Source organism: Centroberyx gerrardi, chromosome 14, assembly GCF_048128805.1.
Source record: "Centroberyx gerrardi isolate f3 chromosome 14, fCenGer3.hap1.cur.20231027, whole genome shotgun sequence".
NCBI classification, from domain to species: domain Eukaryota; kingdom Metazoa; phylum Chordata; class Actinopteri; order Beryciformes; family Berycidae; genus Centroberyx; species Centroberyx gerrardi.
This window is the reverse complement of record NC_136010.1, coordinates 25389581-25413215: the sequence shown is the minus strand read 5'-3', so window position 1 is coordinate 25413215 and position 23635 is coordinate 25389581. Positions and strand designations below refer to the sequence as shown.

The window sequence follows — 23635 nt, the reverse complement described above, 5'->3', positions numbered from 1 at the left end:
CTGCAGTGACCAATGGAAACATCATCTCCAAATAGTCACTTCTTCAAGAGTTAAGCTCGTCCACCTGCGTCAGTTCACGGTGTGTCGGCTTTTTACAACGTGAAGTTACCAGACGGTACGGCCGCGCAAACGGCACAAAAAAAATCATATTGCGAATTTTTTTGCTGAATATTGAGATTGCTATACGTATTGCGATACATGTGGACACATTTTGTCTAGACTTCTTTTTCAGGGCTTTCATAAAATGTTCAAAAAAATACAAACCGTGGACGGAGGAGAAAATGAGATATTGCTTATGTAATTAATTAAGCATTTGCTCCCATGCAACTTGATATGTAGGCTTAGTATTCCACACAACCATCTGGTTGGGTGAGATTTCTGAAATGTCTCTTGATTGGGAAATTACAACAGGCAAATCCAGTTGCAATTGTAACATGGAAATATTTCCATACATCCATCATATTAACTGTGCAGCCCTACCCACCAGGATGCGATCCTGATGGGTCCTGCAAACTCAACAAAGTGCTTGAGAACACAATTGTTTAGGCCTTGGAACTATTGGCTATGATGATGTGAAATAACAGACAAAAATCCCATTGGCGCAGCATTATCTGCATGGGCCAATTTAGTAACGTGGTGCAATAAAAGGCAATTAGTCACGTGCATATTTCTCAACACATTTTGGAGACAGTGTGTCATCACTGCAGACGTCCTCACTAATACGATAGCCGTCAAGTCGTTTGCAAAATCAAAATCTCGCCTCCTTGTTTGAGAAAGAGAACACAGAATTTCTACTACTGTGGAGAGCAGAAGGTGATTTTTCTACCGAGCTGCTAACGGAGAACTGAGGATGTCTCCAGGTCTGACAAGTGTCTCCAATTTTAATGCGCTGTATTTTTTTGTCACATTTCCAAGTGACACATGCGCTTTCATTCCATATTCTGAAACTTCTATGGATGGAGATGAATATGGAACTCGTCCATTTGGAAGATACCAGGGTTGTGTGAAGGAACGTTCAGAAACGCCGCCTTTGTGACTGACAGACAAGATGTGAATGGGCTTGATGGGACTTCTGGTTATTATCTCTCAGCACATAAAGGGCCATACAATTCAAGTGAACTAAATGGAAAATGGTGAAGTTACAGGCCTTTCATGTGACAACAGCGAAACATCTCCCTGCATGCCACAGGTACATAACCTGAATTGTAGGAAAATGACATCTGTCCCGTTTATTCTGAATCAGTAATGAAGTCACATCTTTGACAGAAGATTCCAGTTATACTCTTTCCAAGCTCCAGCATTAATGCATAGAATAGCGCAACCACACATCTTCATGTGTGGACTGCGGTAAGTCCATTGGTTGTCCATCCACAAGTCCAACCAGATCTCCACAAATAGTCCAGAATGTTTCACAGTAATGGCCGTTGAACAACATTTCTACTGAACTGTACATTATTCGTTGGGTTTATATGCGGTCATATTGCCTTGCTGCCTTGATTTAAAAGTCCTGGGTGCTACATATTCCTCTGATGAAGCCAAAAGACAAGAGCTGAGGGGCAGCAGCAGTACAAAGCTGCTGATCTCAGGCATAATGAGCACAGGACAACCCAAAAGACAGCGAAAGAGAGAGGGAATCGTTGTATTTTGTTGTTCAAACCAACATTCAAGAGAAGAATCGGATTGGCGTCTGGGACAAAAGTGGTTGTTTAGCTGAGGGGTTGGTGTTAATTTGTCACCCATGCTTTCTCTCAAACCAATGAGTGGGTTTGAAGTGATGGCCTAGGCGGACTTCTTGGTCGGTCCGGTGACGAGGGTCGATGAAGCGCTTTTTTTCTTCCGATCAAAAGTGTCTATGTGTACGAGTAACAAATTCGGTGCAATGAGACAGTGGCTGGCTAAGAGTTCGGGGTAATGGGGACAGATTTCAGAGACCCAGACCCTGGACCAGTGAGACGCAGCGGAAGCAGAGGGCCAGGAAGCCGGTGCCCAGCAGGTCTCCCAGGGCGGTCAGGTAGGGGATGGAGAAGTTGTCCGGGTCCAGACTCCGTCTCCACATCAGGCGAACGATCAGGTCCGCCACGTAGAGAAGGATGCTCACCTGGAAGGAGGACACAGATTATACAGCGGGAGAGAAGCATGAAGCGGGAATCTGTTCCAAAAGGATACTGTGTTATTGTGGAGGAGGTCAGAGAGGTGTTTCACTGCAGAAGTGGACTTTTGGCTTTGGCCTGGAACAAGTCTTTTCTCACCAAGCTGCTGAAACACCAACAGCTGGCCCAGGTAATTTCACAGCTAGGTTACAGGTACCAACCACCATTTTTTATGAGACTGTACACAGGCTAGTGGTGAGGGACCCTCTGGAAGCAGCAATATGTCATGTGAAGTATGCAGTATGTCACGTAAAACTTGAAACATATGTCTCTGCACCAATGAGACCGAGATAAATCCCTGTACATTTAATGTATCTGGATTCTGTGGGCCAAGGAGTTTATGTGTCTGCAGGTATCCAACTGCATGTTTTACCTGCAGCAGAGCAGCACACAGGTAGCAGGCGGTGAAGGCTACGCTGATAGGCGCCTCGCCTCCCTGCAGCAGAGAGATGGCGTAGAGGAAGACCAGGTGACCCGGGATCACCAGCAGCAGCAACACCCGCGCCGACTTGGAGTTCACCCCTGGGAGACACAGAGAAGAGAGCCGTTCATTTCCTGCTCCTTAACCCTGCCTTATGCCGGGATCACACTTAATCCGCAATTTCTGCACCAACAAATGGGGACATGAGGCAGCCGTGGTCAATATCAGTCCAAGATTCTCTGGTTGATGAAAATCAACAGACTTCTGGTTGGTTTGTCAAGTTGCTGACAATGTGCACTCACAGTTAGAACAGAGGACAGAGGTGACTCTGACCTTTGACCTCGTTACCATTGGTTGCTTGTAACGTGGGCTATCTATGAATTTAAGCTTCTTCTACTGTTACAGTCACTGTGGGTAAGAGCTTTGGCTAAATGCCTAAAATGTTATGTAGATATTGATGTTCTGATATGCATCCAGCGAGTAGGTGTTACCTGGGTCAGGCTGGTGTTACCTGAGGAGAAGAAGGTGATGCAAGGGTTGGGCCAGTGTTGCCTCATCTTGTAGGGCAGCACCCCTGGGATGCTCCAGCAGTGCAGGTAGGTAGAGATCCGACTGGCCTGGATGGCCACCAGGTTACCACCCACACCTAGACAGAGATGGAGAGACAGAGATGTGACTAAGTGACAGACTGACTCACTGGGCGACTGACTGATTGATTGACTGACTGAGTGATTGACTGACTCGGTGACTGACTGAATAGGGGAGCATACAAGAAAGTGAGAATGTGAGCGAGTGAGGGAGCGAGTGAGCGAATGAGAGTGTTTGAGAATGAGAGAGTGAGCGAAAAAAACAAAGGTCGCCCTTAGCCATGTTCAGCCTGGCTAAGGTAAGCCAGGACCAGAGCAGCTGCCATCACTTGAATCCATTGATTGTGGCTTTATTTCTACCTTAAGGGTAATCAGGGTTTAGTTGCGTGTGAGCCAAACAAACGGCAGACAACCCGCTATTTAATTGCTGCCCCGATTAGCTTGATCTCCAAGGTAGATATCGATTTCTCGAAGCTCACCCACAACTAAAACAGAATGTTCTTTCCCACAGGCGACAGTAAACACGCCGTTTAGAATCAGTAACGCTTAATCTTTTACATCGTCGCCTGCACTGCGTTGGCCAAGTTATGAAACGAGCCTGGCTCAGCCAGGATCCGGCCGGGATCTACGGAGAGTGGAGGCCGTTGTAATAAACCACACTGGCCAAAGCACAGCTAAACCCAGACCAGTGGAGTCACGGCATGTAAAAAAACCCAACAAAAAACCCAATGTGACAAAGAGAGAAGACGACAGACAAAAGTTCCTCCCAATACCTCGGAAAGACATGAGAGCAGCGACGCATGGAAAAGGTATGGAAAGTGAATCAGCCAGTCCTATGGTTCCAACAGTGAAATGTGACTCTGGGTGTGTAAAACCCATTATGTGTTTCCCTTCCAGACTTGTACAGGATGCATGGTAGCGACTGACTTCATATGGGCGCATTGTGAAGATGGCCCAGGATCTCGGGCTGCATTCGCACAGTGAGTAATTGTCCGATTCTCTCTCTGTAGGGCGACACGTCAAAGATTTTATCCTCTCCGTCTGGCGTGAGTCGAGCCTTTCATTCGCTCTTCAAAGCCACATTTCTGCAGAATGCAAAAACCCAGCGTTTTTTCAAAGTCCTCCTTAATGTTGGTGTCGACAAGGACATCTGAGCCTAATTCACTTACATCAAACACCTATCCAAGTATTCACCTCTAAAACCAGTGCAGATGTTCTTTTGAGGGATGGAAAAGACTTGAGGGCGACTTTAGTAAAACATAATGCTGGTTTATGCAAGCCAGTGGGGAGGGAAATGGGAAATTCAAACCAGATTGGTGAGTTTAGGGTTTAGCAGAGAGAGGGAGAGAGAGACAAAGAGAGAGAGAGAAACAATACATAGATGGGAGGAAGATAGGCAGAGAGTCAGAGTCAAAATGAGAAACAGTGACAGAGAGAGAGAGAGAGAGAGAGAGAGAGACTTGGTTATTCAACTGCTTGTCACTCGTGCCAGTACAACAGTGGGTGTGCACCATTAGTGGTTTATATCGACTTTCCTCCAACTCTTATACCCAGTGGATCTCTCTGCATGCATCACTTCACAGCCAGACCGCATATTCCGAAGATGTGTTCCTTTTTTTTCTTTTGCATCCCCGGCTTCTCCGTGTCTCAATGCATTTTCATCATTCTAAAATAGCATTATGGGAAAGTAACAGCTTCTGCAGATATTTGTAAATAGAATTGACAGTCCTGCACTAGTTTGTAGTTTCTCGATCTGATTGCTACAGCTGATTGGAACTCGCTCGCTCGCGGAGAACGAACCTGCACGCGAATCACAAGTCAAAATTAAACAGTTTACAAAATCGGTGCACGTGTTCCAGAAAGTTTGTTCTCTCTTCTCTCTTTCTCCCTCCCTCTGTTCCTCATCATCTCAGATCCTTCCACTCTCCCTCCATCTATCCCGTGTGTGTCTTGGGTTCATAAATCGTGGATTCATAATGTCATGTAATCCCATGTAAATTACAGAGGTAAGCCTATTAAAGATTTCTTTCATGTAGGCCACTGCAGTCTGTAGTCTGTCTTCAGTGTTAAACAAGGTTAAACCTGGCTTATTATGCTTAATAGATTCATTTTGTGCATAGTTTACAAGTTGTGTGGGTGTAAAAATGAGAGCGGGGGGGGGGGGGGGGGGGGGTAACATTTGGAATGGGGCTGCACTGCAATCAACATTAAATTGATGTCTCCTATCTTTGATTCTTTGATAATAGCACATTCATGAAACATCCAAAGAGCAGCTCAAACAATGCAAATGATGAATTTTGGTTGGTTGTCATTTTGGGTGATCTACGAAATGAAGCTTATTCTACTCTTGCACTCACTGTAAGTGGAACTGAAAATCTGAGTCTGTCTTTCTACTGCTGAAGTGATCACTTCCCGTAGCCTGGTTTGACCTTAAAGAGCATTCAACTTACCGTTGATGACCGGTGTGAACACAGCCATGCCCTCAAAGTTGGGATCACTCACAGTCTTGTCCAGTATAAGGCCTCCAAAACTGGAAACCAGAAGCACAGTCAGGATCAGAACAACTTTGGAATTTTGTCAGGTATGCAAACCTAAGGTGAAAACAACAGAAAATATATGATGCATTTGTGGTGAAGACATACTGGCAGTCAAGGAATCAAGGAAGAAGGAAGGTAGCTTCCTTATTCTTAGATACCTAACTTGATACCTAACTAGGAAGCTTCCTAATAAGGTTCCTTGTAAGAAGCTTCCTTGGGTTTGAGACGGGGCCATAGACATACTGTAATTAACGATCAGTTTATTTGAATGTGATCTCAGCTCTCTGGCTCCCTGGTTGATCAGCCTTCACCTCTTCTATTAGGCTACTGGGCTGGCTAGTTAACGTTAGCGACTGAACCTTTAGCAAATATATCTTATAGCATATTACATACACAGAAGCACTGCCTATACAACAATGTGCTTTATTATAAAATGCCAGTGTGTGTGTAGTCTTACCATCATAAAAAGGTTTAGCTATATATATGCTATGTACAGTACATCACTGATTCGCAGCAAACTAACAGACAAAGAACCCAGAAGTTCATTCTCTTGTCATGTGACATAATTGAAACTCATTTGCATAAGAAGAAGAATATGTGAGGTGTGAATAGTTATACATTTTCACAATAAAACAACTTTTACTTTGTTTTATTAATGATATACTTCTCAATAAAGAACAGACTTCTCCAGCACCATGATAAAGTTTCATGAAATTATTATTCTTATGCAACCTGTTTTATTCAAGTCTGGCAGTTTTCCATTCTGTTCATTAGAAGTTTTATTGTTTGTGATGCACTTTGTGACACAGCTTCGAATTGTGTTATATAAATTCAGTTATATAATACAGTGGGTGGGTGGGCATTTCCATATCTCTATGGGTGATACAGTAGATCTACCTGCCCTGTGTGTGTGTGTGTGTGTGTGTGTGTGTGTGTGTGTGTACCTGCTGATGGACATGGCCACTATGACGGGCTGCCATCCCGAGCGGAGAACCTCCCTGATCTGAGGACTCTGCCGGGCCACCACCACCCACAGTGGGATCAGAGCCAGGAACACCACACACACCAGGGGCGACAGGTACCATACATCTGTGGGACGGTGATGAAGTGGTGGATGAAAAGGTGGATAAACTACTGTATGACCTCCTGTCAGTCATCATCATAAGGCAAACAACCACCAGCATACACAAAGAACAACTCTGTATATATGACCCTATCCTCATATAACTAACATCAGTTTCATACTTCTTACTGTACTATAATGGCATGATATGATGATGTGTTAGATAGGACACAAGCACATACGTACACACACACACACACACACACATATATCCATAGTGGGATATGAGCCAAGAAGATCCCACGCACAAAAAGAGAGCGGTACCACATGTCTGTGCATGATAAAACATACACGATTAAGGTGCACACACTCTCATACACAGTGAAATAAGCGCCAGGAGGATCACACACACACAAACACACACACACACACACACACACACACTAGTGGAAACACGCAGTATACGTCGCAGAGAACGCACAAGGATAGGATCTAAGCTGAGAAGATCAAACACCCTAAAGGAGAGAGGGTACCGTACACACAGTTCACGGAAGCATGTGCACACACACTTATGCACACGTACAAGCGTGCACACACAGACCTACACACACGTCGTGATGAGCTGTCTGAGAAAAGAAAAGGACCAGGGCAGTCGACATGTAAACCTGACTGTTGCTGCCACCTTGTGTTGTGGAGATCAGCATGACAAACTCAGAAAGGTTTGAGGGAGCCACCAACATCCTGTAACGCTCAAAATGTTCCCTGTATCGAGAGTGAAAGTTCACCTTTCTATGCAGACATCATCACAGTGATGCCACATACCCAAAATCTCAATAAAGTTGATATAATATTTTTGTTTGGGATCGATTTTCTTTCCATTTCAGCATAATCTCAGGGTAATCCTGCGCTCATTCACTCAGCATACTGGTTGTAACCCGCTGGTGTGGAGTCTAATACTGTAACATTGTTGGCATTACAACAAAACAATAGAGACGGCACATTGGAACATGTGAAGAATACTGTACATCTCAAAAGTCTATGCAGCCTTTCAAATTCTTCAAGTTATCTGGAGAAAATGTTGGAAGAGACTGTTCCAAACAGAGTTACTAGTATCAACTGTATTAATTGAAGAGTGTACACACTTATACAACCGAGGTGTTTTAGTATTCAGTTTTTAACACAGTGCCAGAAATGACTAACCTTTTGTTTCCTGACAAAGGCCATAGGGGTCAAAACGCTGTACTGCATTGAATACAGAATTTAGAAAGGAGCTTCAAACCAAATAATCGCTTTTTTGAATCACTTTTCATTACTTTTTATCCAGCATCTGAGCCTAAATATAGGTTGGATGTGCACACCTCTACTTCTCCCTTCTTAACCTTTTGTTTCTACCTTGATTTTGCCGGTTGCTGCATCCAATGGAGTCTAATTTCAGGCCTCAAGGAAATAACAACTAGAGAATTTGAATGGGTGTGTAGAATTTTGATTGCCACTATATGCAACTGAGCAATCAGTTTAGTATATTTTGTTAAGAAAGCTGCTGGCTGGCACTTATGTGTACTTGCTCAGTGCCAAACCAAGGTGCAGCTGACAGGTGCACATAATCTACATGGAGACGCTCTCCTGGCTGCTGATACCCACAACCTGCTTAGACATGCATAATGCAGAAACCATAAATCAGACAAAATGCCAACTTCATCTCCCTCATGTGTTATTTCCTTACCTATGTACTCATAGAGCGTGGTGCTGACCCCGGCCAGCAGGGACAGGGTGATCAAGTCACCCAGACTGGCAGCGATGGGCGTGGCCACGTTGTCGGGGTTGATGCCCACCTTCCTGGAGCCGATGATCACTCCAATCATCACCAGGCCTATAGAGGGAGAGATGGAGCAAGGGAGAGAGAGTCAGAGTGAAGAGAGAGGGAAACAGACAAGGAGACCAATAAGTAAATGTGAAAGGATAGAGAGGGAGAACAAATTCAGCCACTCTTGGAGGTTGATGGATGTTCTAAAAGCCAGCTTTATTAGAACAGAAAAGCAGACTTCATCAGTGTTACATGATGAAGATACAATGAATCTTCAATATTTTGTCATGTAATCCTAATGAGGGTTACATGACAAAATATCTCGTCATGCTGATAAAGGCATTCTGTCGAAATACGTTGTTTTTTTTCTGTATGGTTTTTAGAACATCCATCAGTCTCCAAGAGAGCTGAAAATGTTCTTCCTCTCTAAAATGGAAAAAGAGGGAAGAAGGGAGAAATTAAACACTTCAGCAAGCACTGTGCATTGTGAATTGTGCAATCTAAGCAATAGAAGAAAAGAAATTTATTGAGAAACATTAAAAAACGGCATTGAAGAGAGGCTCTCCCTGATGACAGTGCTAGCAGCAGCAGACCACTCAGCTGTCTGAGTTACTTCCCGCTGGGACAATATCCCACACCTCAGTGCATTAATGGAGATAATAAATAATGCACTATGCAGCAATTATCTATGGGGAAGGGGGGGGGGGGGTGTGGGGACAGGTGCATAGTCAGAAATGTAAAATCTGACCAATAAAAAACCATAATGAAAAGCTACCTTTTCCTTCGTAGCCATTTTCTGATGTGAAATCCATCAAAAGGAAGTTTAGCGGATTGGATGAAATACTGGATATGGACGATTAATAAGTCTCTCCACACAAGTAAAGCCATAAGTACCGACCTAAAGACAGGGCAGCTATGAAGGCAGGCAGTAGTGACTCAGCTGGGACACGGGACAGCTGTCTGGACTACAGAGACCATGTCCTGGATGGTCCTAGGATCCTTCTAAACTGACAGTAAACACCTTTTCTTGCTTGTTGCTTGTTCTTTGTGCTCTATCCAATTACAAACTGATCACCTAGTATGTCAATGTCAGGTGGGAAGAAGGTCATGATTACCTAAACCTCTCTGTTCTCCAATGGCATAACTGGGACAGTAGAGTACATATTTGGTCATTTTGTGCCAGTCGAAGTTCAGTTTAATTCAATTGGGGATGCAAAATGGTGAAAGCGTCCCATAGGTTACTAACCTAAGGAGAGAGCAGCTACGAAGGCAGTGATGATACTGCTGGCGCACAGGACGGCTGCCTGGTCCAGTTCCACCCCTCCTCTAGAAACCGCCCCCAAACACACCGCTGCCACCGCCGCGAGGAAGCCCACCACCGTAGCCTGAACCTGCGTATGAAGAGACATAGAGTGCGTCACTGATGTCATCATCCTTGTCAATTGCTCAAGTTCTGGGACAGCAGGTTGATGCTGCATTTGCTGCTGACTCATCTACAGCATAATATGAATTTTAGTATTAAGAGAGAAATGCACAACACACAAAAACACTGCTGTAAAATGAATGTAGAGGTAATGGAATGAATGGTTTCGATAGAGATTGTCAAATAAATACAAGTACAGTTAGAACTTTTTTTAGACTGAATGTTCTTTCACTTCTCAAAATGTAAGCCACTTTCACAGTGCTGACTTCTACTCAGTTCCCTCCTTGAGTCCTTGAGAAACAGGCAGATACACACTAAACAGGGGGTTACCTTAAATCTAGCTTTATTTTTCCACCAATAATATCAAGAAATGGCCAACAGACAGTGCGTGTGCAGGAGAGTCAGAACACAACACAGTGCTGCGTTCATGTAATATTGAAACCTAGAAAAAAGCCCACATCCTACTTACCATTAGTAGGCTGATGTGAACAGTTTTTCCCAGTGGGCAGCTTGTATTTACGGTAAATTGTGATATGACATACATGCGGCAATAGAGAAGAGAGGCTTTGTCTGTGTGTGCTTTTTCATATTTGAAACACCTGCCATTAAAAGCTTGAAGTCAGAAACTCTGATCATTCACTTAGAAGCATCTGGTCAACTGTAACACCTATAACATCTTCCCAGATTCAGAATCAGTATACTGAGTTGGCAGTATAGATACATTACCTGTATAAGCGCCAGGTTGCTGCACACCATGGTCCACTGTTTATCTGGGTCATCCATCTGACCTGTGTTGGCCTAAACACACAGAGAGATATAGCACTAGGTATATAAACACCAGACTGGAAGACGAATTTCAATCATTCAAGTTATACATGTCTGACAGCATTTTAAAATGCAGACCTACAAGTAGTTATAAGTTACAATTATATGTAGTTACATTACCTGGAATATTATAACATAGCATACTGCTCAAAAAAACATCTTAAAGAGGCAGACAAGTGGAGATATGGTGAGTCTGAATGTTAACAGTAGTTGATTTCAGAGTTGGGTAAATCATGAATGAATTAGACCCCATTAAAATCATTTAGTTAACTAGTTAAGTTAAGGGCCCATTCAAATGGGTCCATTGTCCACGCCAGAGCAGTCAATCACAGAAACAATATCTGAATAGATTTCATTTCAGTCATTCTAAATAACTCAAAGTATGATGTTACTCCACATCATTTTGCTTCAACAAACACCATTGAATCCAGTCTAACCAATTAAACCCACCATGCAGGCTCCATTGGTGGCAATGCAACCTAGGTCTGCTAGACATGCAGCTCAGGCTGTATCGAAAAACAATGCAGACTGTTACCATGCCAAGTGTTACTATTGGTATGGATTTTTATGGCATCAAAAGGAACTGCTGGGAATTGAAAACAGCTGCAAACCCTCTTATGGTTCATGGGAATTTGTCAAGAAGAAATCGAACGAGCATGGTCTGATTCTGTTTAGGAAGGCAAATGGCATGTGCAAATGTTAAACAGAAGTAGTCTTCTTTGGATAAATAAAATGGCATCATGTTAGAACCAGTCACGAACGTGAAACGGCATAACGATACGGAAATATTTCTAATGATACCCATCCCTACTTACAGCAGTGGAGAGGCGAGCAGCCAGGGTCATTTCCAGGTTTCCTTTGAGTCCAACCAGCGCCGGCACCAGGATGAACACCTCGGTGATCACCTTGAACACTTCCCAGTGCTGAAACACACACATGGGGAATTACATACTGGATAGTCACACAAAAACACACAGATACACATCCGCTAAAACTTATTATGACCATTAATTACCATCATCGCAATCGTCACCACTCAGCATCATCAGTTCTTCCTCACCAATACTGTGAACACTACAACACTACAACAACTCATCTTCCTCAATATCATCCTCATCAACCTCTTCACCATCATCAGCAGCATTATCACTACCATCACCAGTTTGGAAAAGTAAATGAATGTATTATTACTATTAGTAGTAGTAGCAGTAGTAGTAGTAGAAGTATCCTAACACTAGGAAAGGCCAATGGATTTTAGACCTTTAAGAGAGAGCCAACAAGCTGTCAATTGAAGGGGTAAATATAATTATATCAACTATTTCATCATGACCACCATCTTCATCATCCTCACCACCACATAACTACCTTCTTACCCACAACAACCTAATGTTTGTCCTAGTGCTGCAGTTAAATAAGACCATCACTTATTCCAGACTAACCCAGTAGCCTACTTTCCTCGTTTCCACATCTCTGAGCATCGCCAGACGCCACGCCATACTGCTGAGGTTCACAGAGTTTAGGAGACGTACAGTTCACGGAGTCTACAGCATATTTTCTGACTACAACTGCAGCTGGCAGTCCCGCGCCGGTTTGGATCTTTAAATAGACCCATATATAAAAGAACAGCTCCTCCGCCAAGGCGGATGGGGAGCAGAGGCAGTGAGGGAGGGAGGGAAGGAAGGATGGGAGGAGCGGCGGACAGAGTGGGCTGGAGATGGAGGGAGGGATGGGGGAGGGCGAGGGGCAGATTGGAGTTCTAGTTATGCAAACATTTCTGCTCTGGAGGCAGAAATAATCTCATTAAACCTCACTGGGAGGAGCCAAAGTTTTCATAGTTTGCTACTGACTGAAAAAATGCAATCTAGCCATAGTTATCTTGGTTAGCTAGTTAGGCTAGCTGACCTTCCAAGTTCAAACTAGCCATACTAGCCTGTAGCTATCTAGGTAAGCTAGTTAGCTAGCTGCTGACCTTCCAACATCGTGAATACCATGGTCATGCATTCACGTATATAACTTCATGTATATAACTAAAACACCACCCTGCGGAGGGGGGAGGCGAAAAAGGAGGAAAGAATGGAGGCGAGGGAGGAGGAAGGAGGGAAGAGCCGTGATGAGGCAGGAGGGGGCAAAAGGGGGAGAGTGGGGGAGGATAGAGGGATGAATGGGAAGACTGAAGAATGAAGGATAGAGCTGTGTGTGTGTGTGTGTGTGTGTGTGTTGGAGTAGGGGGTCTATTTATACTCACTGCTCTCAGGTTCTGGACTGGTAGGTCTAGCTGACGGCTGTCATATTTGGAGGCTATCTTGGGACATGGCCCACTTCTGTTGCAATGCTGCTGTGCTTGAATCTGATGGGCTAGAACCCAAGATAACTCTGCATATACTATGTGTCTCTCACTGATATAAAGTTATGGTATATGTTGTTGTTTTACTGTAAAGTACTGTAAAGTATTCCATGACATTGTATAAATGAAGTCCCATGTAAAAAATGTTATTATTAGTCTTACAGTTATTGTTATTAATACTCGTGAAGTATGACGTAATTTCAATCAGGAAGACTACTTATCATTCACTCATGCTTTCTCTTTACCCAATCAGAGTTGGTGAACACTTTCCCTCTTTTCCAGAGAACCAATCAGAGTTAGCCGTCACTTCCCTCTCTTTTTCAGAGAGCCAATCGTCTAAGTGATGGGAGTATATACACGTCACCTTCTATGCTATTGCCCTTCTCTCAGATCTATGCCGTATGCTGCTGTCATTCCAGTCGCTGTGCTTACCTTCGTCCCTCCACCACCCCATCACCACCAATGTCCAGGCTCCAGAGGAACTCCCCGGGGGGACTTCCTAATTCCTACGTCTATCCCGGATGTACTCCTAACTTCACGAATGGGAGGAATTCCTCCATGGAGCTTATGCCAAAGTTTACATCTTGTTTTATGTCATGAATAAACTTCATTCAAGCATTCATCCTAGTCTCTCCTGATTGAAATATTATCACTATTATTAGTAGAAGTAGCTGTAGTGATACTAGTGGCAGTGCTAATAGTAATAGAGGCATCATCATCATCATCATCATATTGTCAATATACTCAACTGAGAATAGAGTTTCCTTACTTTTTATTAAGTACATTTTCTGAAAATATTAGCAGTAGTGGGCCACTGCAACAAAAAATCACCAGCATTGCTAGTGAAAATGTAAAATAAAAAACATGCCTAATACACAAAATTAGCCATTAGAGGCATTGTTTAGAATTTGCAGTTTTATCATTAGAAATGATCCAAATAAGAAATATAGCAAACACTGTGGTGTAGGCCATCACTTTCTTTATCTGTCTGTTTCCCCTTCGTGTCTGCTTTCTTTCCTTGTATCTATACTTAGCAAGAACAGGAAATGTTCTTATACCTCCTCTGATCTCTGTCGCTCTCTCTCTCTCTCATCCTCCCACCACTTATTAAATTAACTGTTCAATTGTATCCCGAGGCTCTCTCTGTCTCTCTCTCTCTCACATCTGAATCTGATTTAGAAAGGTGCACGTTAGACAAGGCTCCATCTGTTGAACACAAAACAGCCTCGCCAGCAGGGACACAGCTCTGAGACTCAAACTGTCTATCTGCATCAATATTTCCATCCATCCATCCATTCATCCTTTGCGCAGTGGCAGTATTGTAGCCTATGAGGTTTATCCGAGGCGCCATTATTGTTAGTTGAAACTATCTATCTTCTATCCATCCATCCATCCATCCATCCAGATACCAGATACACCTCTCTGTATTTGTCTGTCTTTAGGGAAACTCTCCGAAATCTCTCCATCTTCCATCCATCTGTGCATTCATCCCATATCACTGCCTAAGTCCACCCATCCATCCATCCATGATTGTTTTCCCTTGGGTATCCATACTAAGATTTGACTGATATTTTGTATTGAAGCTACTAATAGCCTATATTTTGTGGTGATTTTCAATATCTTTAAATTTGCCAATTGCTGAGTACTCAGTTTTTCCCCCAACTTTTATTCCTGCCAGGGAGGAAAAGCATCTGAAACAGCATTTACACCATCATGGGACACTAAAAGTCTCCATTGAAACCCAGTCTAATTAAATTCTTTTCGGATTAGCAGCTCTAAACGGCCCCACCGATTAACTGGTATAGGAATCTCTGGAATACATTCCTGCCTTTAAATGAAGAATTAATTATCAAAAACATTATTGAACAGTTAAAAAAATAAAATGTGCAAAAAATTAGTAATTGCAGGTTTTACAGACTGTTTTCTGTAGCTGTGGTCAGGCAGGAACCTCTATCATATCGGAGGTGGAAGACACTCACTGGCCAACATGCAATATTTAATAAAAGGCCAATATTGGTCTAACCCTAATCCATACTTGTGGATACCAAATGATGCCAGTTGAGACCATTCCCAACCCCAGCACTAGGTGAAATCGATCTCTCTCTCTCTCCCTCTCTATCCATCCATGTCTAAGCTTACATTTCTCCCAAACCCCATCGATCCATTCAAGCACCAGGCTGTCTATCTGTGTACTCATCTATCCACTATTCATCCATTCATAATAAATTGTTTTCCTCAAGTTACCCTACTTGTCTGAGGTCAATCCATCCAACCATTCACCCATCCCTCCATCTATCCATCTCTCAATCCATCTACCCACACAAGAATCCCACGAACGGTTTTCCTTGGGGTATTCATACTTGTATGAGGTCCATTACGATGCCGGCGGAGACCATCCCGAGCCCTGACACCAGGTACGGCACTATGACCTGGGCGGCGATCAGCCAGGAGCTCTCTGGTAGGAAGCCGTGCTCTGAGCGGGTCAACTTCCAGGTCACGCCGCGTAACTTCTTGCCCTGGTAGCGCAGCTCCAGCTCCAGACGAGTCACCACCATGTTGAACGACGGGTTACTAAAGCAGTGAGTTAGTTAGGCCATGGTAAGCAGTACAAGTGTAAGGGCAGTGAGTTCAGGTGAAGCACAAAACTACTTCTGATACAGCCGAATAAACTTGGCTTGACTGGTTCGACCTGGCCTCGCAATCAAGGGAATGAAAAGTGGGCAGGATGAATTCTGAAGAGGAAACCAATCAATGTTTCTGTCCTTGGTATAAAAAGGCCAAGGACAGATGTCTCCAGCAATCACTGAGGCCTATCTTGAAGAACTGAGAGATAGGCTTTGCATGGTTGATCCAGTTTAAAACGATTATGAAGATGATCTACTTGAAATTACAGGTTTTTCTTCTCATTCTTGACTGCGCACAAGTAAAACAATTGGCTCATATTAACCCCTTGACATCAGAAGAAAATTGAAGAAGAAAGTAATTGCACACTCAGCTATTGCCAGTTATTCAGGTGTTCAGAAGTGAAAATGAAATAAAAGAAATGAGATTGTCTCATAGAGTTTTGTTGGTTCTGATTAACTTATTATTGATTAACTTTTTCTCAGAAGAAATCCAAGTTGAAGAAATGAACTTGAGAGCAAAGGAGCGTGACATCTTTGTCCCAGTGGGGAGTGAGTCACTGGTGATGAGGTGTCCATTTGTCAGCACCAGTGGGGCACATAATCATTCACACCATTTCTTATTCACAGGTCACAATGTTCTCTGTGGGTCTGACTTACTGGCTGACATAACTAGCCTCTCAAAAGCAGTTTTTCTCCCACGTTGCTTTCCCCTCAAGTGAAAGTGAGCAAGAACAAGCTCTGCATAAAATATCACGTTAAAACATCTGAAGGCAAAGACGCAAGAGGCTTAATCTGTCTCTTCATCACATCGTGAGGCGGACATTGTTATTCAGAAGCCAAGCCATTATTGTAAATGACAGTTTGTCTTTAACTGACCTGCCTTTTTAAGTAAAGGTTACTAGGAAGGCTCTGGTTTCCCTCTGGCTGCTACTCAGACAGGAAGTGAATCTGACATTGAAGAGTTCCTCTTGTTTGACGTACTCCAGAATCCACTTGATCTAGTCCAGTCCTTTAATCGAGTTTGGAGTTAGCTGCATCTAGTCCTCAATCCACTTGATCCAGCCTGAAATCCAGTGAAAAGGCACAGTTATATCCAGCAAACTCACTTGTTTCTGTGCTCCTCTTCACCTGCTGCAGGTCCAACCGGTTAGCCTCGTCCGGAAGGCCTCCGATAGCCGGCGGACTGGCAGGAGCAGGAAGATGAGGAAGACGAGGTCCACGAGGTCCTGTGAGTTAGAAGCAGCAGGATCCTATTGGCGGAAGTCTTGTGGTCTTTTTTCATTCAGACAGCTCTCTTTTGGCAGGCTGACAACAATGAGGAGGGTGAAGAGGAAAGCGAAAAAGGGGTCCGTGAAGGCAGTAAGGGATCTAAAAGGTCCACAGACAAGATGCAGCAGCCGGTATCCAGCAGGCTGGAGTGCCTCTTTCCATCTCTGTGTGTGTGCTGTGTCTCCTTTCAGCATCAGGGGAGTCCTGCTATGCTCTGCTCTGCCGTGACGTAGCAGGGAAAGGGGGAGGGCTGTCTGCACTGCCTGACATGCAAACTCATTGAGGGAAATGACCGGCTTGCCGGCTGATACTCGTTTGCTATTTCTTGCTGCGTGTCTACCTCTCCTTCCACCTTTCCCTTTCCGTCTTTCTTCCTCTCTCTCTCTCTCTCTCTCTCCCCCTCTCACTACGTCTCGCCGCATGCCTCCCTCTCACAACCCCTCTCTTTCTCTAACCTCTCTCTCTCGATCGTGACTCATTCTCTCTCGCAGTTTATGATCCATTCCTTCCATCCCTACCTCCGTTCCACCTGCTACATTTGCGCTCTTGTCCTGTCACAGGCCCTGGTACCTCCTTGTTCTCTCAAACAAACACATATGATTGAAACATTGCCCTGCTTTCAAGAAGCTTGCCTGAACTAAAATATTGATTTCACTTCACCCTTCTTTCTTCGAACACACAAATACACACGTCAACATAAAAACACACAATTTGACTTTAACTATGAATCTTGACATCTTAGCTGCTAATTTCATCTTCTTGTATTCAGAAACAACTATGCATCATCACCATGCACCATTGGACTGTTCAAAATCCATACTTGTTTCTTCTTTTGGGATGAGATGGGGAGTTTTTTTTCTTTTCTTTGTCTCACCTATACACTTTTCTCATTTATCATTTGTATGCGTAAATAAACTAAACTAAATTTGAACCTAGTCCTAGACCTGCACCCCTGCACTCCTACACAGAAAAGAGTTGTTTGCTTTGTCATTGTTGTACCTTTTTGTTTGAGATACAGCCACAATGACAAGAGGTTTAACTCTGTACTGTTTTTCTGAAAGTGTAAATTAAAATGTTTTATGCATAACGATACTATTTTCCTCTTAGTGGTTTGCAGTATTGACATTCTTTTGTCCCAAACTTGCACAGTCTGGCCCCTGGCAGACTGACCAATTATGGCCATTTTTGGTTACAATTTCACCACCCCAGACACAATTTACACATTGTGGGCATGCAGTGGGTGTGACTATGATCAGCAGTCTAGTGGTTCACTGTGACAGAGTCGGGGCAGCTGGTTAAAGGCCCCAGTGTCCAATTCTAGCCTCCAAAAAACATTCTGGAAGCGTCAGAAATGTATTTGCATAATTGTGTATTGTGGCTGGTATTACAATGTGGTTACGACTCTGGGTGACACTGAGTGACCAATAAGAATGTGGCAGCCAACGGCATGTTGGGGTGCCAGTACAGATCTAAACAACTGTCAAAGCCGTCAAAACAAGAAGGCCATCAGTGGATGTAGGACATAGGATGTAACACGGAGGATGTAGGACGAAGGATGTAGGTTGTACGTTGTAACAGGTAGAATGTAGGGTGTAGGATATAACAGGTAGGATGTAGGGTGTAGGATGTAGGACATAGGATGTAGGTTGTAGGTTGTAACTGGTAGGATGTAGGGTGCAGGATATAACAGGTAGGATGTAGAACATAGGATATAGGGTGTAGGGTGTAATGCGTAGGATGTAGGACGTAGGATGTAGGTTGTAGGATGTAACAGGTAGGATGTAGGACGTAGGATGCAGCCTCGTCACATAGCATGCCAACAGAATATACTGCGTCTCGCACAGTGAGACAAGGCTGACATCAAGATTTGTACTATCGCACATTCTGCCATAAGTTACATAACAGCAGGCCATGGCAACAAGCCTTTTTTGCTGATACTGTAGCATCCTTTCTTCATCTCCCTCCTGTTAAGATCGGCTATTCTCTGTGTCCTTTTCTGTCCCCTGTGCTTTGGTACACTCTGCCAAGCCAAACTCATGACTAATCCACTACCATCAGATGCAGGAGGGTAAGATACTGTAGAGGGGAGAATGGATGAAATACTGATGAGCAACAGAGGGGGAGAGAGGAGGAGAGGACACATGAGGATAGGAGTAGTGTGTTGGAGAGATAGAGAGAGAGAGAGAGAGAGAGAGAGAGAGAGAGAGAGAGAGAGAGAGAGAGAGAGAGAGAGAGAGAGAGAGAGAGGAGAGAGGAAGAGAGATCCCACGTCCCAGCTCATCATAAAGCAGACAGCAGTGTGTCTGATTTCTCAGAGCCCAGCTGGCTGCAAACCAAATGCCAGGGACGCCTGGCAGAGGACAAAAGCACAACCAGCCCACACACACACACACACACACACACACACACACACACACACACACACACACACACACACACACACACACACACAGGTACCCACTTCATATCAATTAAAACGCCAGCCAACTAGATGTACAAACACACTCACGCAATATAGAGGGCTTTCAGGTGACATACCACACACTTTGGCGGCCATATTGGAGGTCCTCAGCTCTGTGAACAGCTGGTTGTGTTTCTAAATTTACAACTTGTCCGTCTCAACAGAACTGAACAGACATGTTAATTTCTGTGCTGTTTTTGACTGAGAAACTGATAATTTCATCACTGATACATCTGACTGATTTTGTGTTTAGATAATGTCAGCTTGTTAGCTAGCTAACCACAGTATCTGGTCAGCTAACCATCACTGTCTTGTTGTTAACACATCTGATATGTACACTAGCTAACACAACAACTCTGGCTAGCAGAAGCTAGTATTAGCCGTGGCTAGTAGTTACATGTTAAAGCTACACTAGATCCCTGTCCAGACAGCATTATTATTATTACTAGAGGAAGTCATAAATTCCAAATTCTTTGCGTGGTAAACAACACACTCCAGAATCTGATGGAGATGATACCCCCCACAGTAATTTCACTGGTAGTCTGTCAGGGGAAACTGACAGACTACCATCCTCTTAGCTGCAGTAAGTCCAGCGAAAATGAGGCGCCAGCAGCATGTGCTCAAATCCATCAAGGAAGTGTCATTAAGAAGTAGCACTGATTGCGAGCCACGAGTGGCTCTCATCAAGAGGACAGAGAGAGTACGTGATATTATCCTCCCAAAATGTCTTAACCTCTGGGCACTCCCGTATCATATGAATAAACAGACCAATGGTGCGGTCTGGGCAAAATTAACAATATGGATCAGCTCTGTATTTCATTTGATGCAGACGTCGACGTGAAAGATAGGACCTGTGAATTAATTTGTAATGAATCTTTTGATGTTTAGAGTTCCTCAAGGACAAAAGATATATTAGACACAGATGGAATTCCAATTCAAAGATACAGAAGTTATATGTCTTCTCTCTGCAGGGTATCCAGTGGAAGATGATGCTTTAACAATAAAGTTATACAGGAGTTAGTGTTAAAACATAATAGCTTATGAAGAGGATGGGTCTTCAGAGGTGTATCTAGAGGGACGCCTTGGGCCCTCATTGCTGCTAGTTGTAAATAGAAAAAGAAGGAAGTGCTCCGGAGGTTAAACATAGACAGCAAATATTTGAACTCCCTGAGTCCCTTCTGCCCAACAGAGTCTGAGAGGTTGTGCACACTTTTTTCACTCAATGGTGGAAATATAAGAGTTTTGAAAATAGTTTATCATCAATCTTGGCAATTTTTTAACTGTCTTAAGAGGTCTGCCCAAATATATTAAATCTGACAAATTCTAGGTGTAGTGGAAATTATATTACCATTCTATTTCTCTCCTATGTTGTCTGCTCTCATGCTCTCAGTACATTTCCACTGGCTTGAGACAATGGCTACTCTGTGAAGATGACCCTGGAAAGTCTAGCCCGTTTATCTTTGTCTTGCACAGATGCACCCTAATCGTAGAATGTTTCAAGTATAAGAATGTGCCGGACTTCTCATGACTGATGATGTTTCTACTACATGATTACAAGAAGGGTGGACAAAGCAAATTGTTTCGCTCTTTGATTCACACACTTGTTGGGTGAATGTTGTGCCTTGCTTGCAAGCAATAAAGACGACAGAAAGACAACTTCTCTTCTCCAAGTCTCTTTATTACAGAAAACGTCCACCACAATAGGGGTGAACCAGTTTTTGGAAATATATCTTATCTTATCAGAATATTCACTTTTACTGAGAATGTTACTGAATGGATCTACAGCCACACCACAACAAGCTTTCTCAGCTAGCTTTTTCTTGCCCGGTTGTTTTATATTTAGGCAGAATTTGCACACCGTCAGTTCTCCAATGGACCTCCAAGATGACGCCAAATTTGGTTGCGGGGAGATTTGTCACACAACTACAAAACCTCTAGACCAGCCCAGTCCCAACACTCTCCACTTACCTGTACATTGTCCAGCACCATGCCGGCCATCACCATGCCCATCCCAGCCAGCAGGTAGGGGAAAACCACCTGGAGACAGATGGCGATGGACGACTCCTCCTCCGCTTTGACCACTGACACTTTGGGCCTCTCCTCCACTGGCTTCTTAGCAGGAGGCTGGAGGACTGGGGGTGAGAGGAGGTCATCCTGCCCGTCTAAGGTGCCTCCCAGGTGGCCGCCGGGACTCCCGCTGGGGCTCTTCCCCTTCCCCTTGGAGCGGGACTTTTTGTTCTTTTTCCTCTGGCGGGGCTGTTGTGGTTGCTGATCCTCACCCGGCATAATGGCGGTGGTGGTGAGTGGGGCGGTGGCTTAATCTGGGGACAGTGGGAGACACATACAGAATTAGAAGGGAGAGACTGGGTGGGTCAACTGTGTTGTTTTACTGCACTTTTCCACCCCAAAATCTATCAAATCATATCAAGTGAGATGCTGTTGCAAAATGATGATGTAGGCTAGTCTCACACACCAAAACTAAAACACAAATCTATCATTTGTCAATCAAAGACATCCATATATCATCGATATATCATATAAATGAACTGTTTCAGATGGGAAATCTGTTCTATTCTTTTCCATTTCATTCTTCATAACGAAAAATCACTATAACATTCTTATAGGGACTTACAGTGTGTCTGTGGTACTTAATAGTGTATTTACAGTGACCTTATCATACTTTCTGGTATTATTTCTATCTCCTATGATATTACTAAAGGATTACCTGTGGTATAGTTTTAGACAAATTGCAGCTGCATGACGTAATATTTGTATAGTATTCTTTTAAAATGTATCATAGGATTACTATAGGCTAGTTCATTTTCCTAACGGCTATTCTCTTCTATTCTACTCTATTGTATCACATATATTATTCTCTAAATACACTGCTGATTTCTATCAGTAATGCGTCTAGTTACAAACAGCACGGTATGAACGTGTTGGCTGATCGTTTAGTAAACAGTAGGCGTCAACCCAATCCGACCCAGTGCTAAAAACAAACAATACAAATACTGTATATACACACAATATCGTCGCCAATGTCCCGGTAATGTCGCGAGATGTCGAGCTTCCTCTGCAGATCCATTCATCGCGCATCAGAACCGTTAAAAGCATAAACATGAAACTCTCTTCTTTACATTTTTGCCATGCAGGCTGCTACAGGAGGCTGCCATGTGTACACCCCATAATAACACTTCCCCAGTAACCATTGGTTACACAACCAAATGCATTCTGATTGGCTACAAAACTGGAGTAGAAGAGCGAAGGAGAAGCAACGTGTGGCCCCGCCCCCCTCTGGAGAAAGTGAGCTGCTGTGTGAATTTAAGAAAATAATTATTTAACTGAATGAATCCTGAGGCAAGGCTGACTCTATAGTAGCCTACATAAAAGTGACAAATGTGTTTTATGTTAATTTACTTCTAGGAAATAGATGCTTTTAGACACTTTTCCCACTCCCCAGTGTCAGAACAGAGGATTAATATTGGCTCTTAGGACAGGAGGTCCAAAACTTTTCCAATGTCAAAGACCCCAAAATAGATCCTCATGAGACCATGGACCCCCATTTGATCAGATTATGTCTAAACTAGTGGGATTATCACAGTGGGGAGAGTGAAACGTATCAATTAAAATCAGTGTTACACATTCTCTCATTGTGCTACTTTTGAAAAGTGAATTCAACTACTCCTCATTTTGCCGGGGACCCCCTGGTGGTCCCTGAACCCCACTTTAGGAACCATTTGGGAAAAAGCAAGAGTGAAATCAACAGTGTTTGGTCGACTCAGAAACATCTACATCTAATCATCTAAACTAAACTGACCTAACAAGCCAAAGAGCAGGTATTGTACAAGCAGTGAAACTAAAAATTACTCCAAAGTGTATCTGCTTTTGTGATCAAACTATCAATGGTACAGCAGTGACCTCCATACCATTGAATAGCATTTATGGGTGTAAGTATTATTGCTGTAAAAGCCAAACCCTAGTCCTGACCTTTTAACTTTAAAACACAGAAAAAGTAGTTACTGCTGTTTGTCTTTATTGGACAATATATTGCATTGCCATTGACTGCTGTTGTGCTGTTGTGATTAATAACTAAAGGTCAGAGGCAGGCATTGCTGAAAGTGCAGACA

At 43.4% G+C, this 23635-nt stretch overlaps 1 protein-coding gene and 1 pseudogene across 2 annotated transcripts; one reads left to right on the top strand and one right to left on the bottom strand.

The window, feature by feature from the left end:
• Positions 1-331: 331 nt before the first annotated feature.
• LOC139916612 (solute carrier family 41 member 3) lies at positions 332-22605 on the bottom strand. Of its 2 annotated transcripts, XM_071905538.2 has the most exons (11): positions 22534-22605; positions 21477-21829; positions 11626-11733; positions 10712-10783; positions 9809-9953; positions 8482-8628; positions 6640-6784; positions 5609-5688; positions 3083-3217; positions 2524-2672; positions 332-2098 (listed from the first exon to the last, which is right to left on the bottom strand). In XM_071905538.2, the coding sequence occupies exons 2-11, from the start codon at positions 21792-21794 to the stop codon at positions 1925-1927; spliced, it is 1473 nt and encodes a 490-aa protein (XP_071761639.1). In that variant the 5' UTR covers positions 21795-21829; positions 22534-22605; the 3' UTR covers positions 332-1924. The 2 variants fall into 2 exon arrangements, with proteins under 2 accessions (XP_071761639.1, XP_071761641.1); XM_071905540.2 differs by lacking the exons at positions 21477-21829; positions 22534-22605 and adding an exon at positions 15515-15709.
• LOC139916616 (U4 spliceosomal RNA) lies at positions 14454-14532 on the top strand (annotated as a pseudogene).
• Positions 22606-23635: the final 1030 nt, after the last annotated feature.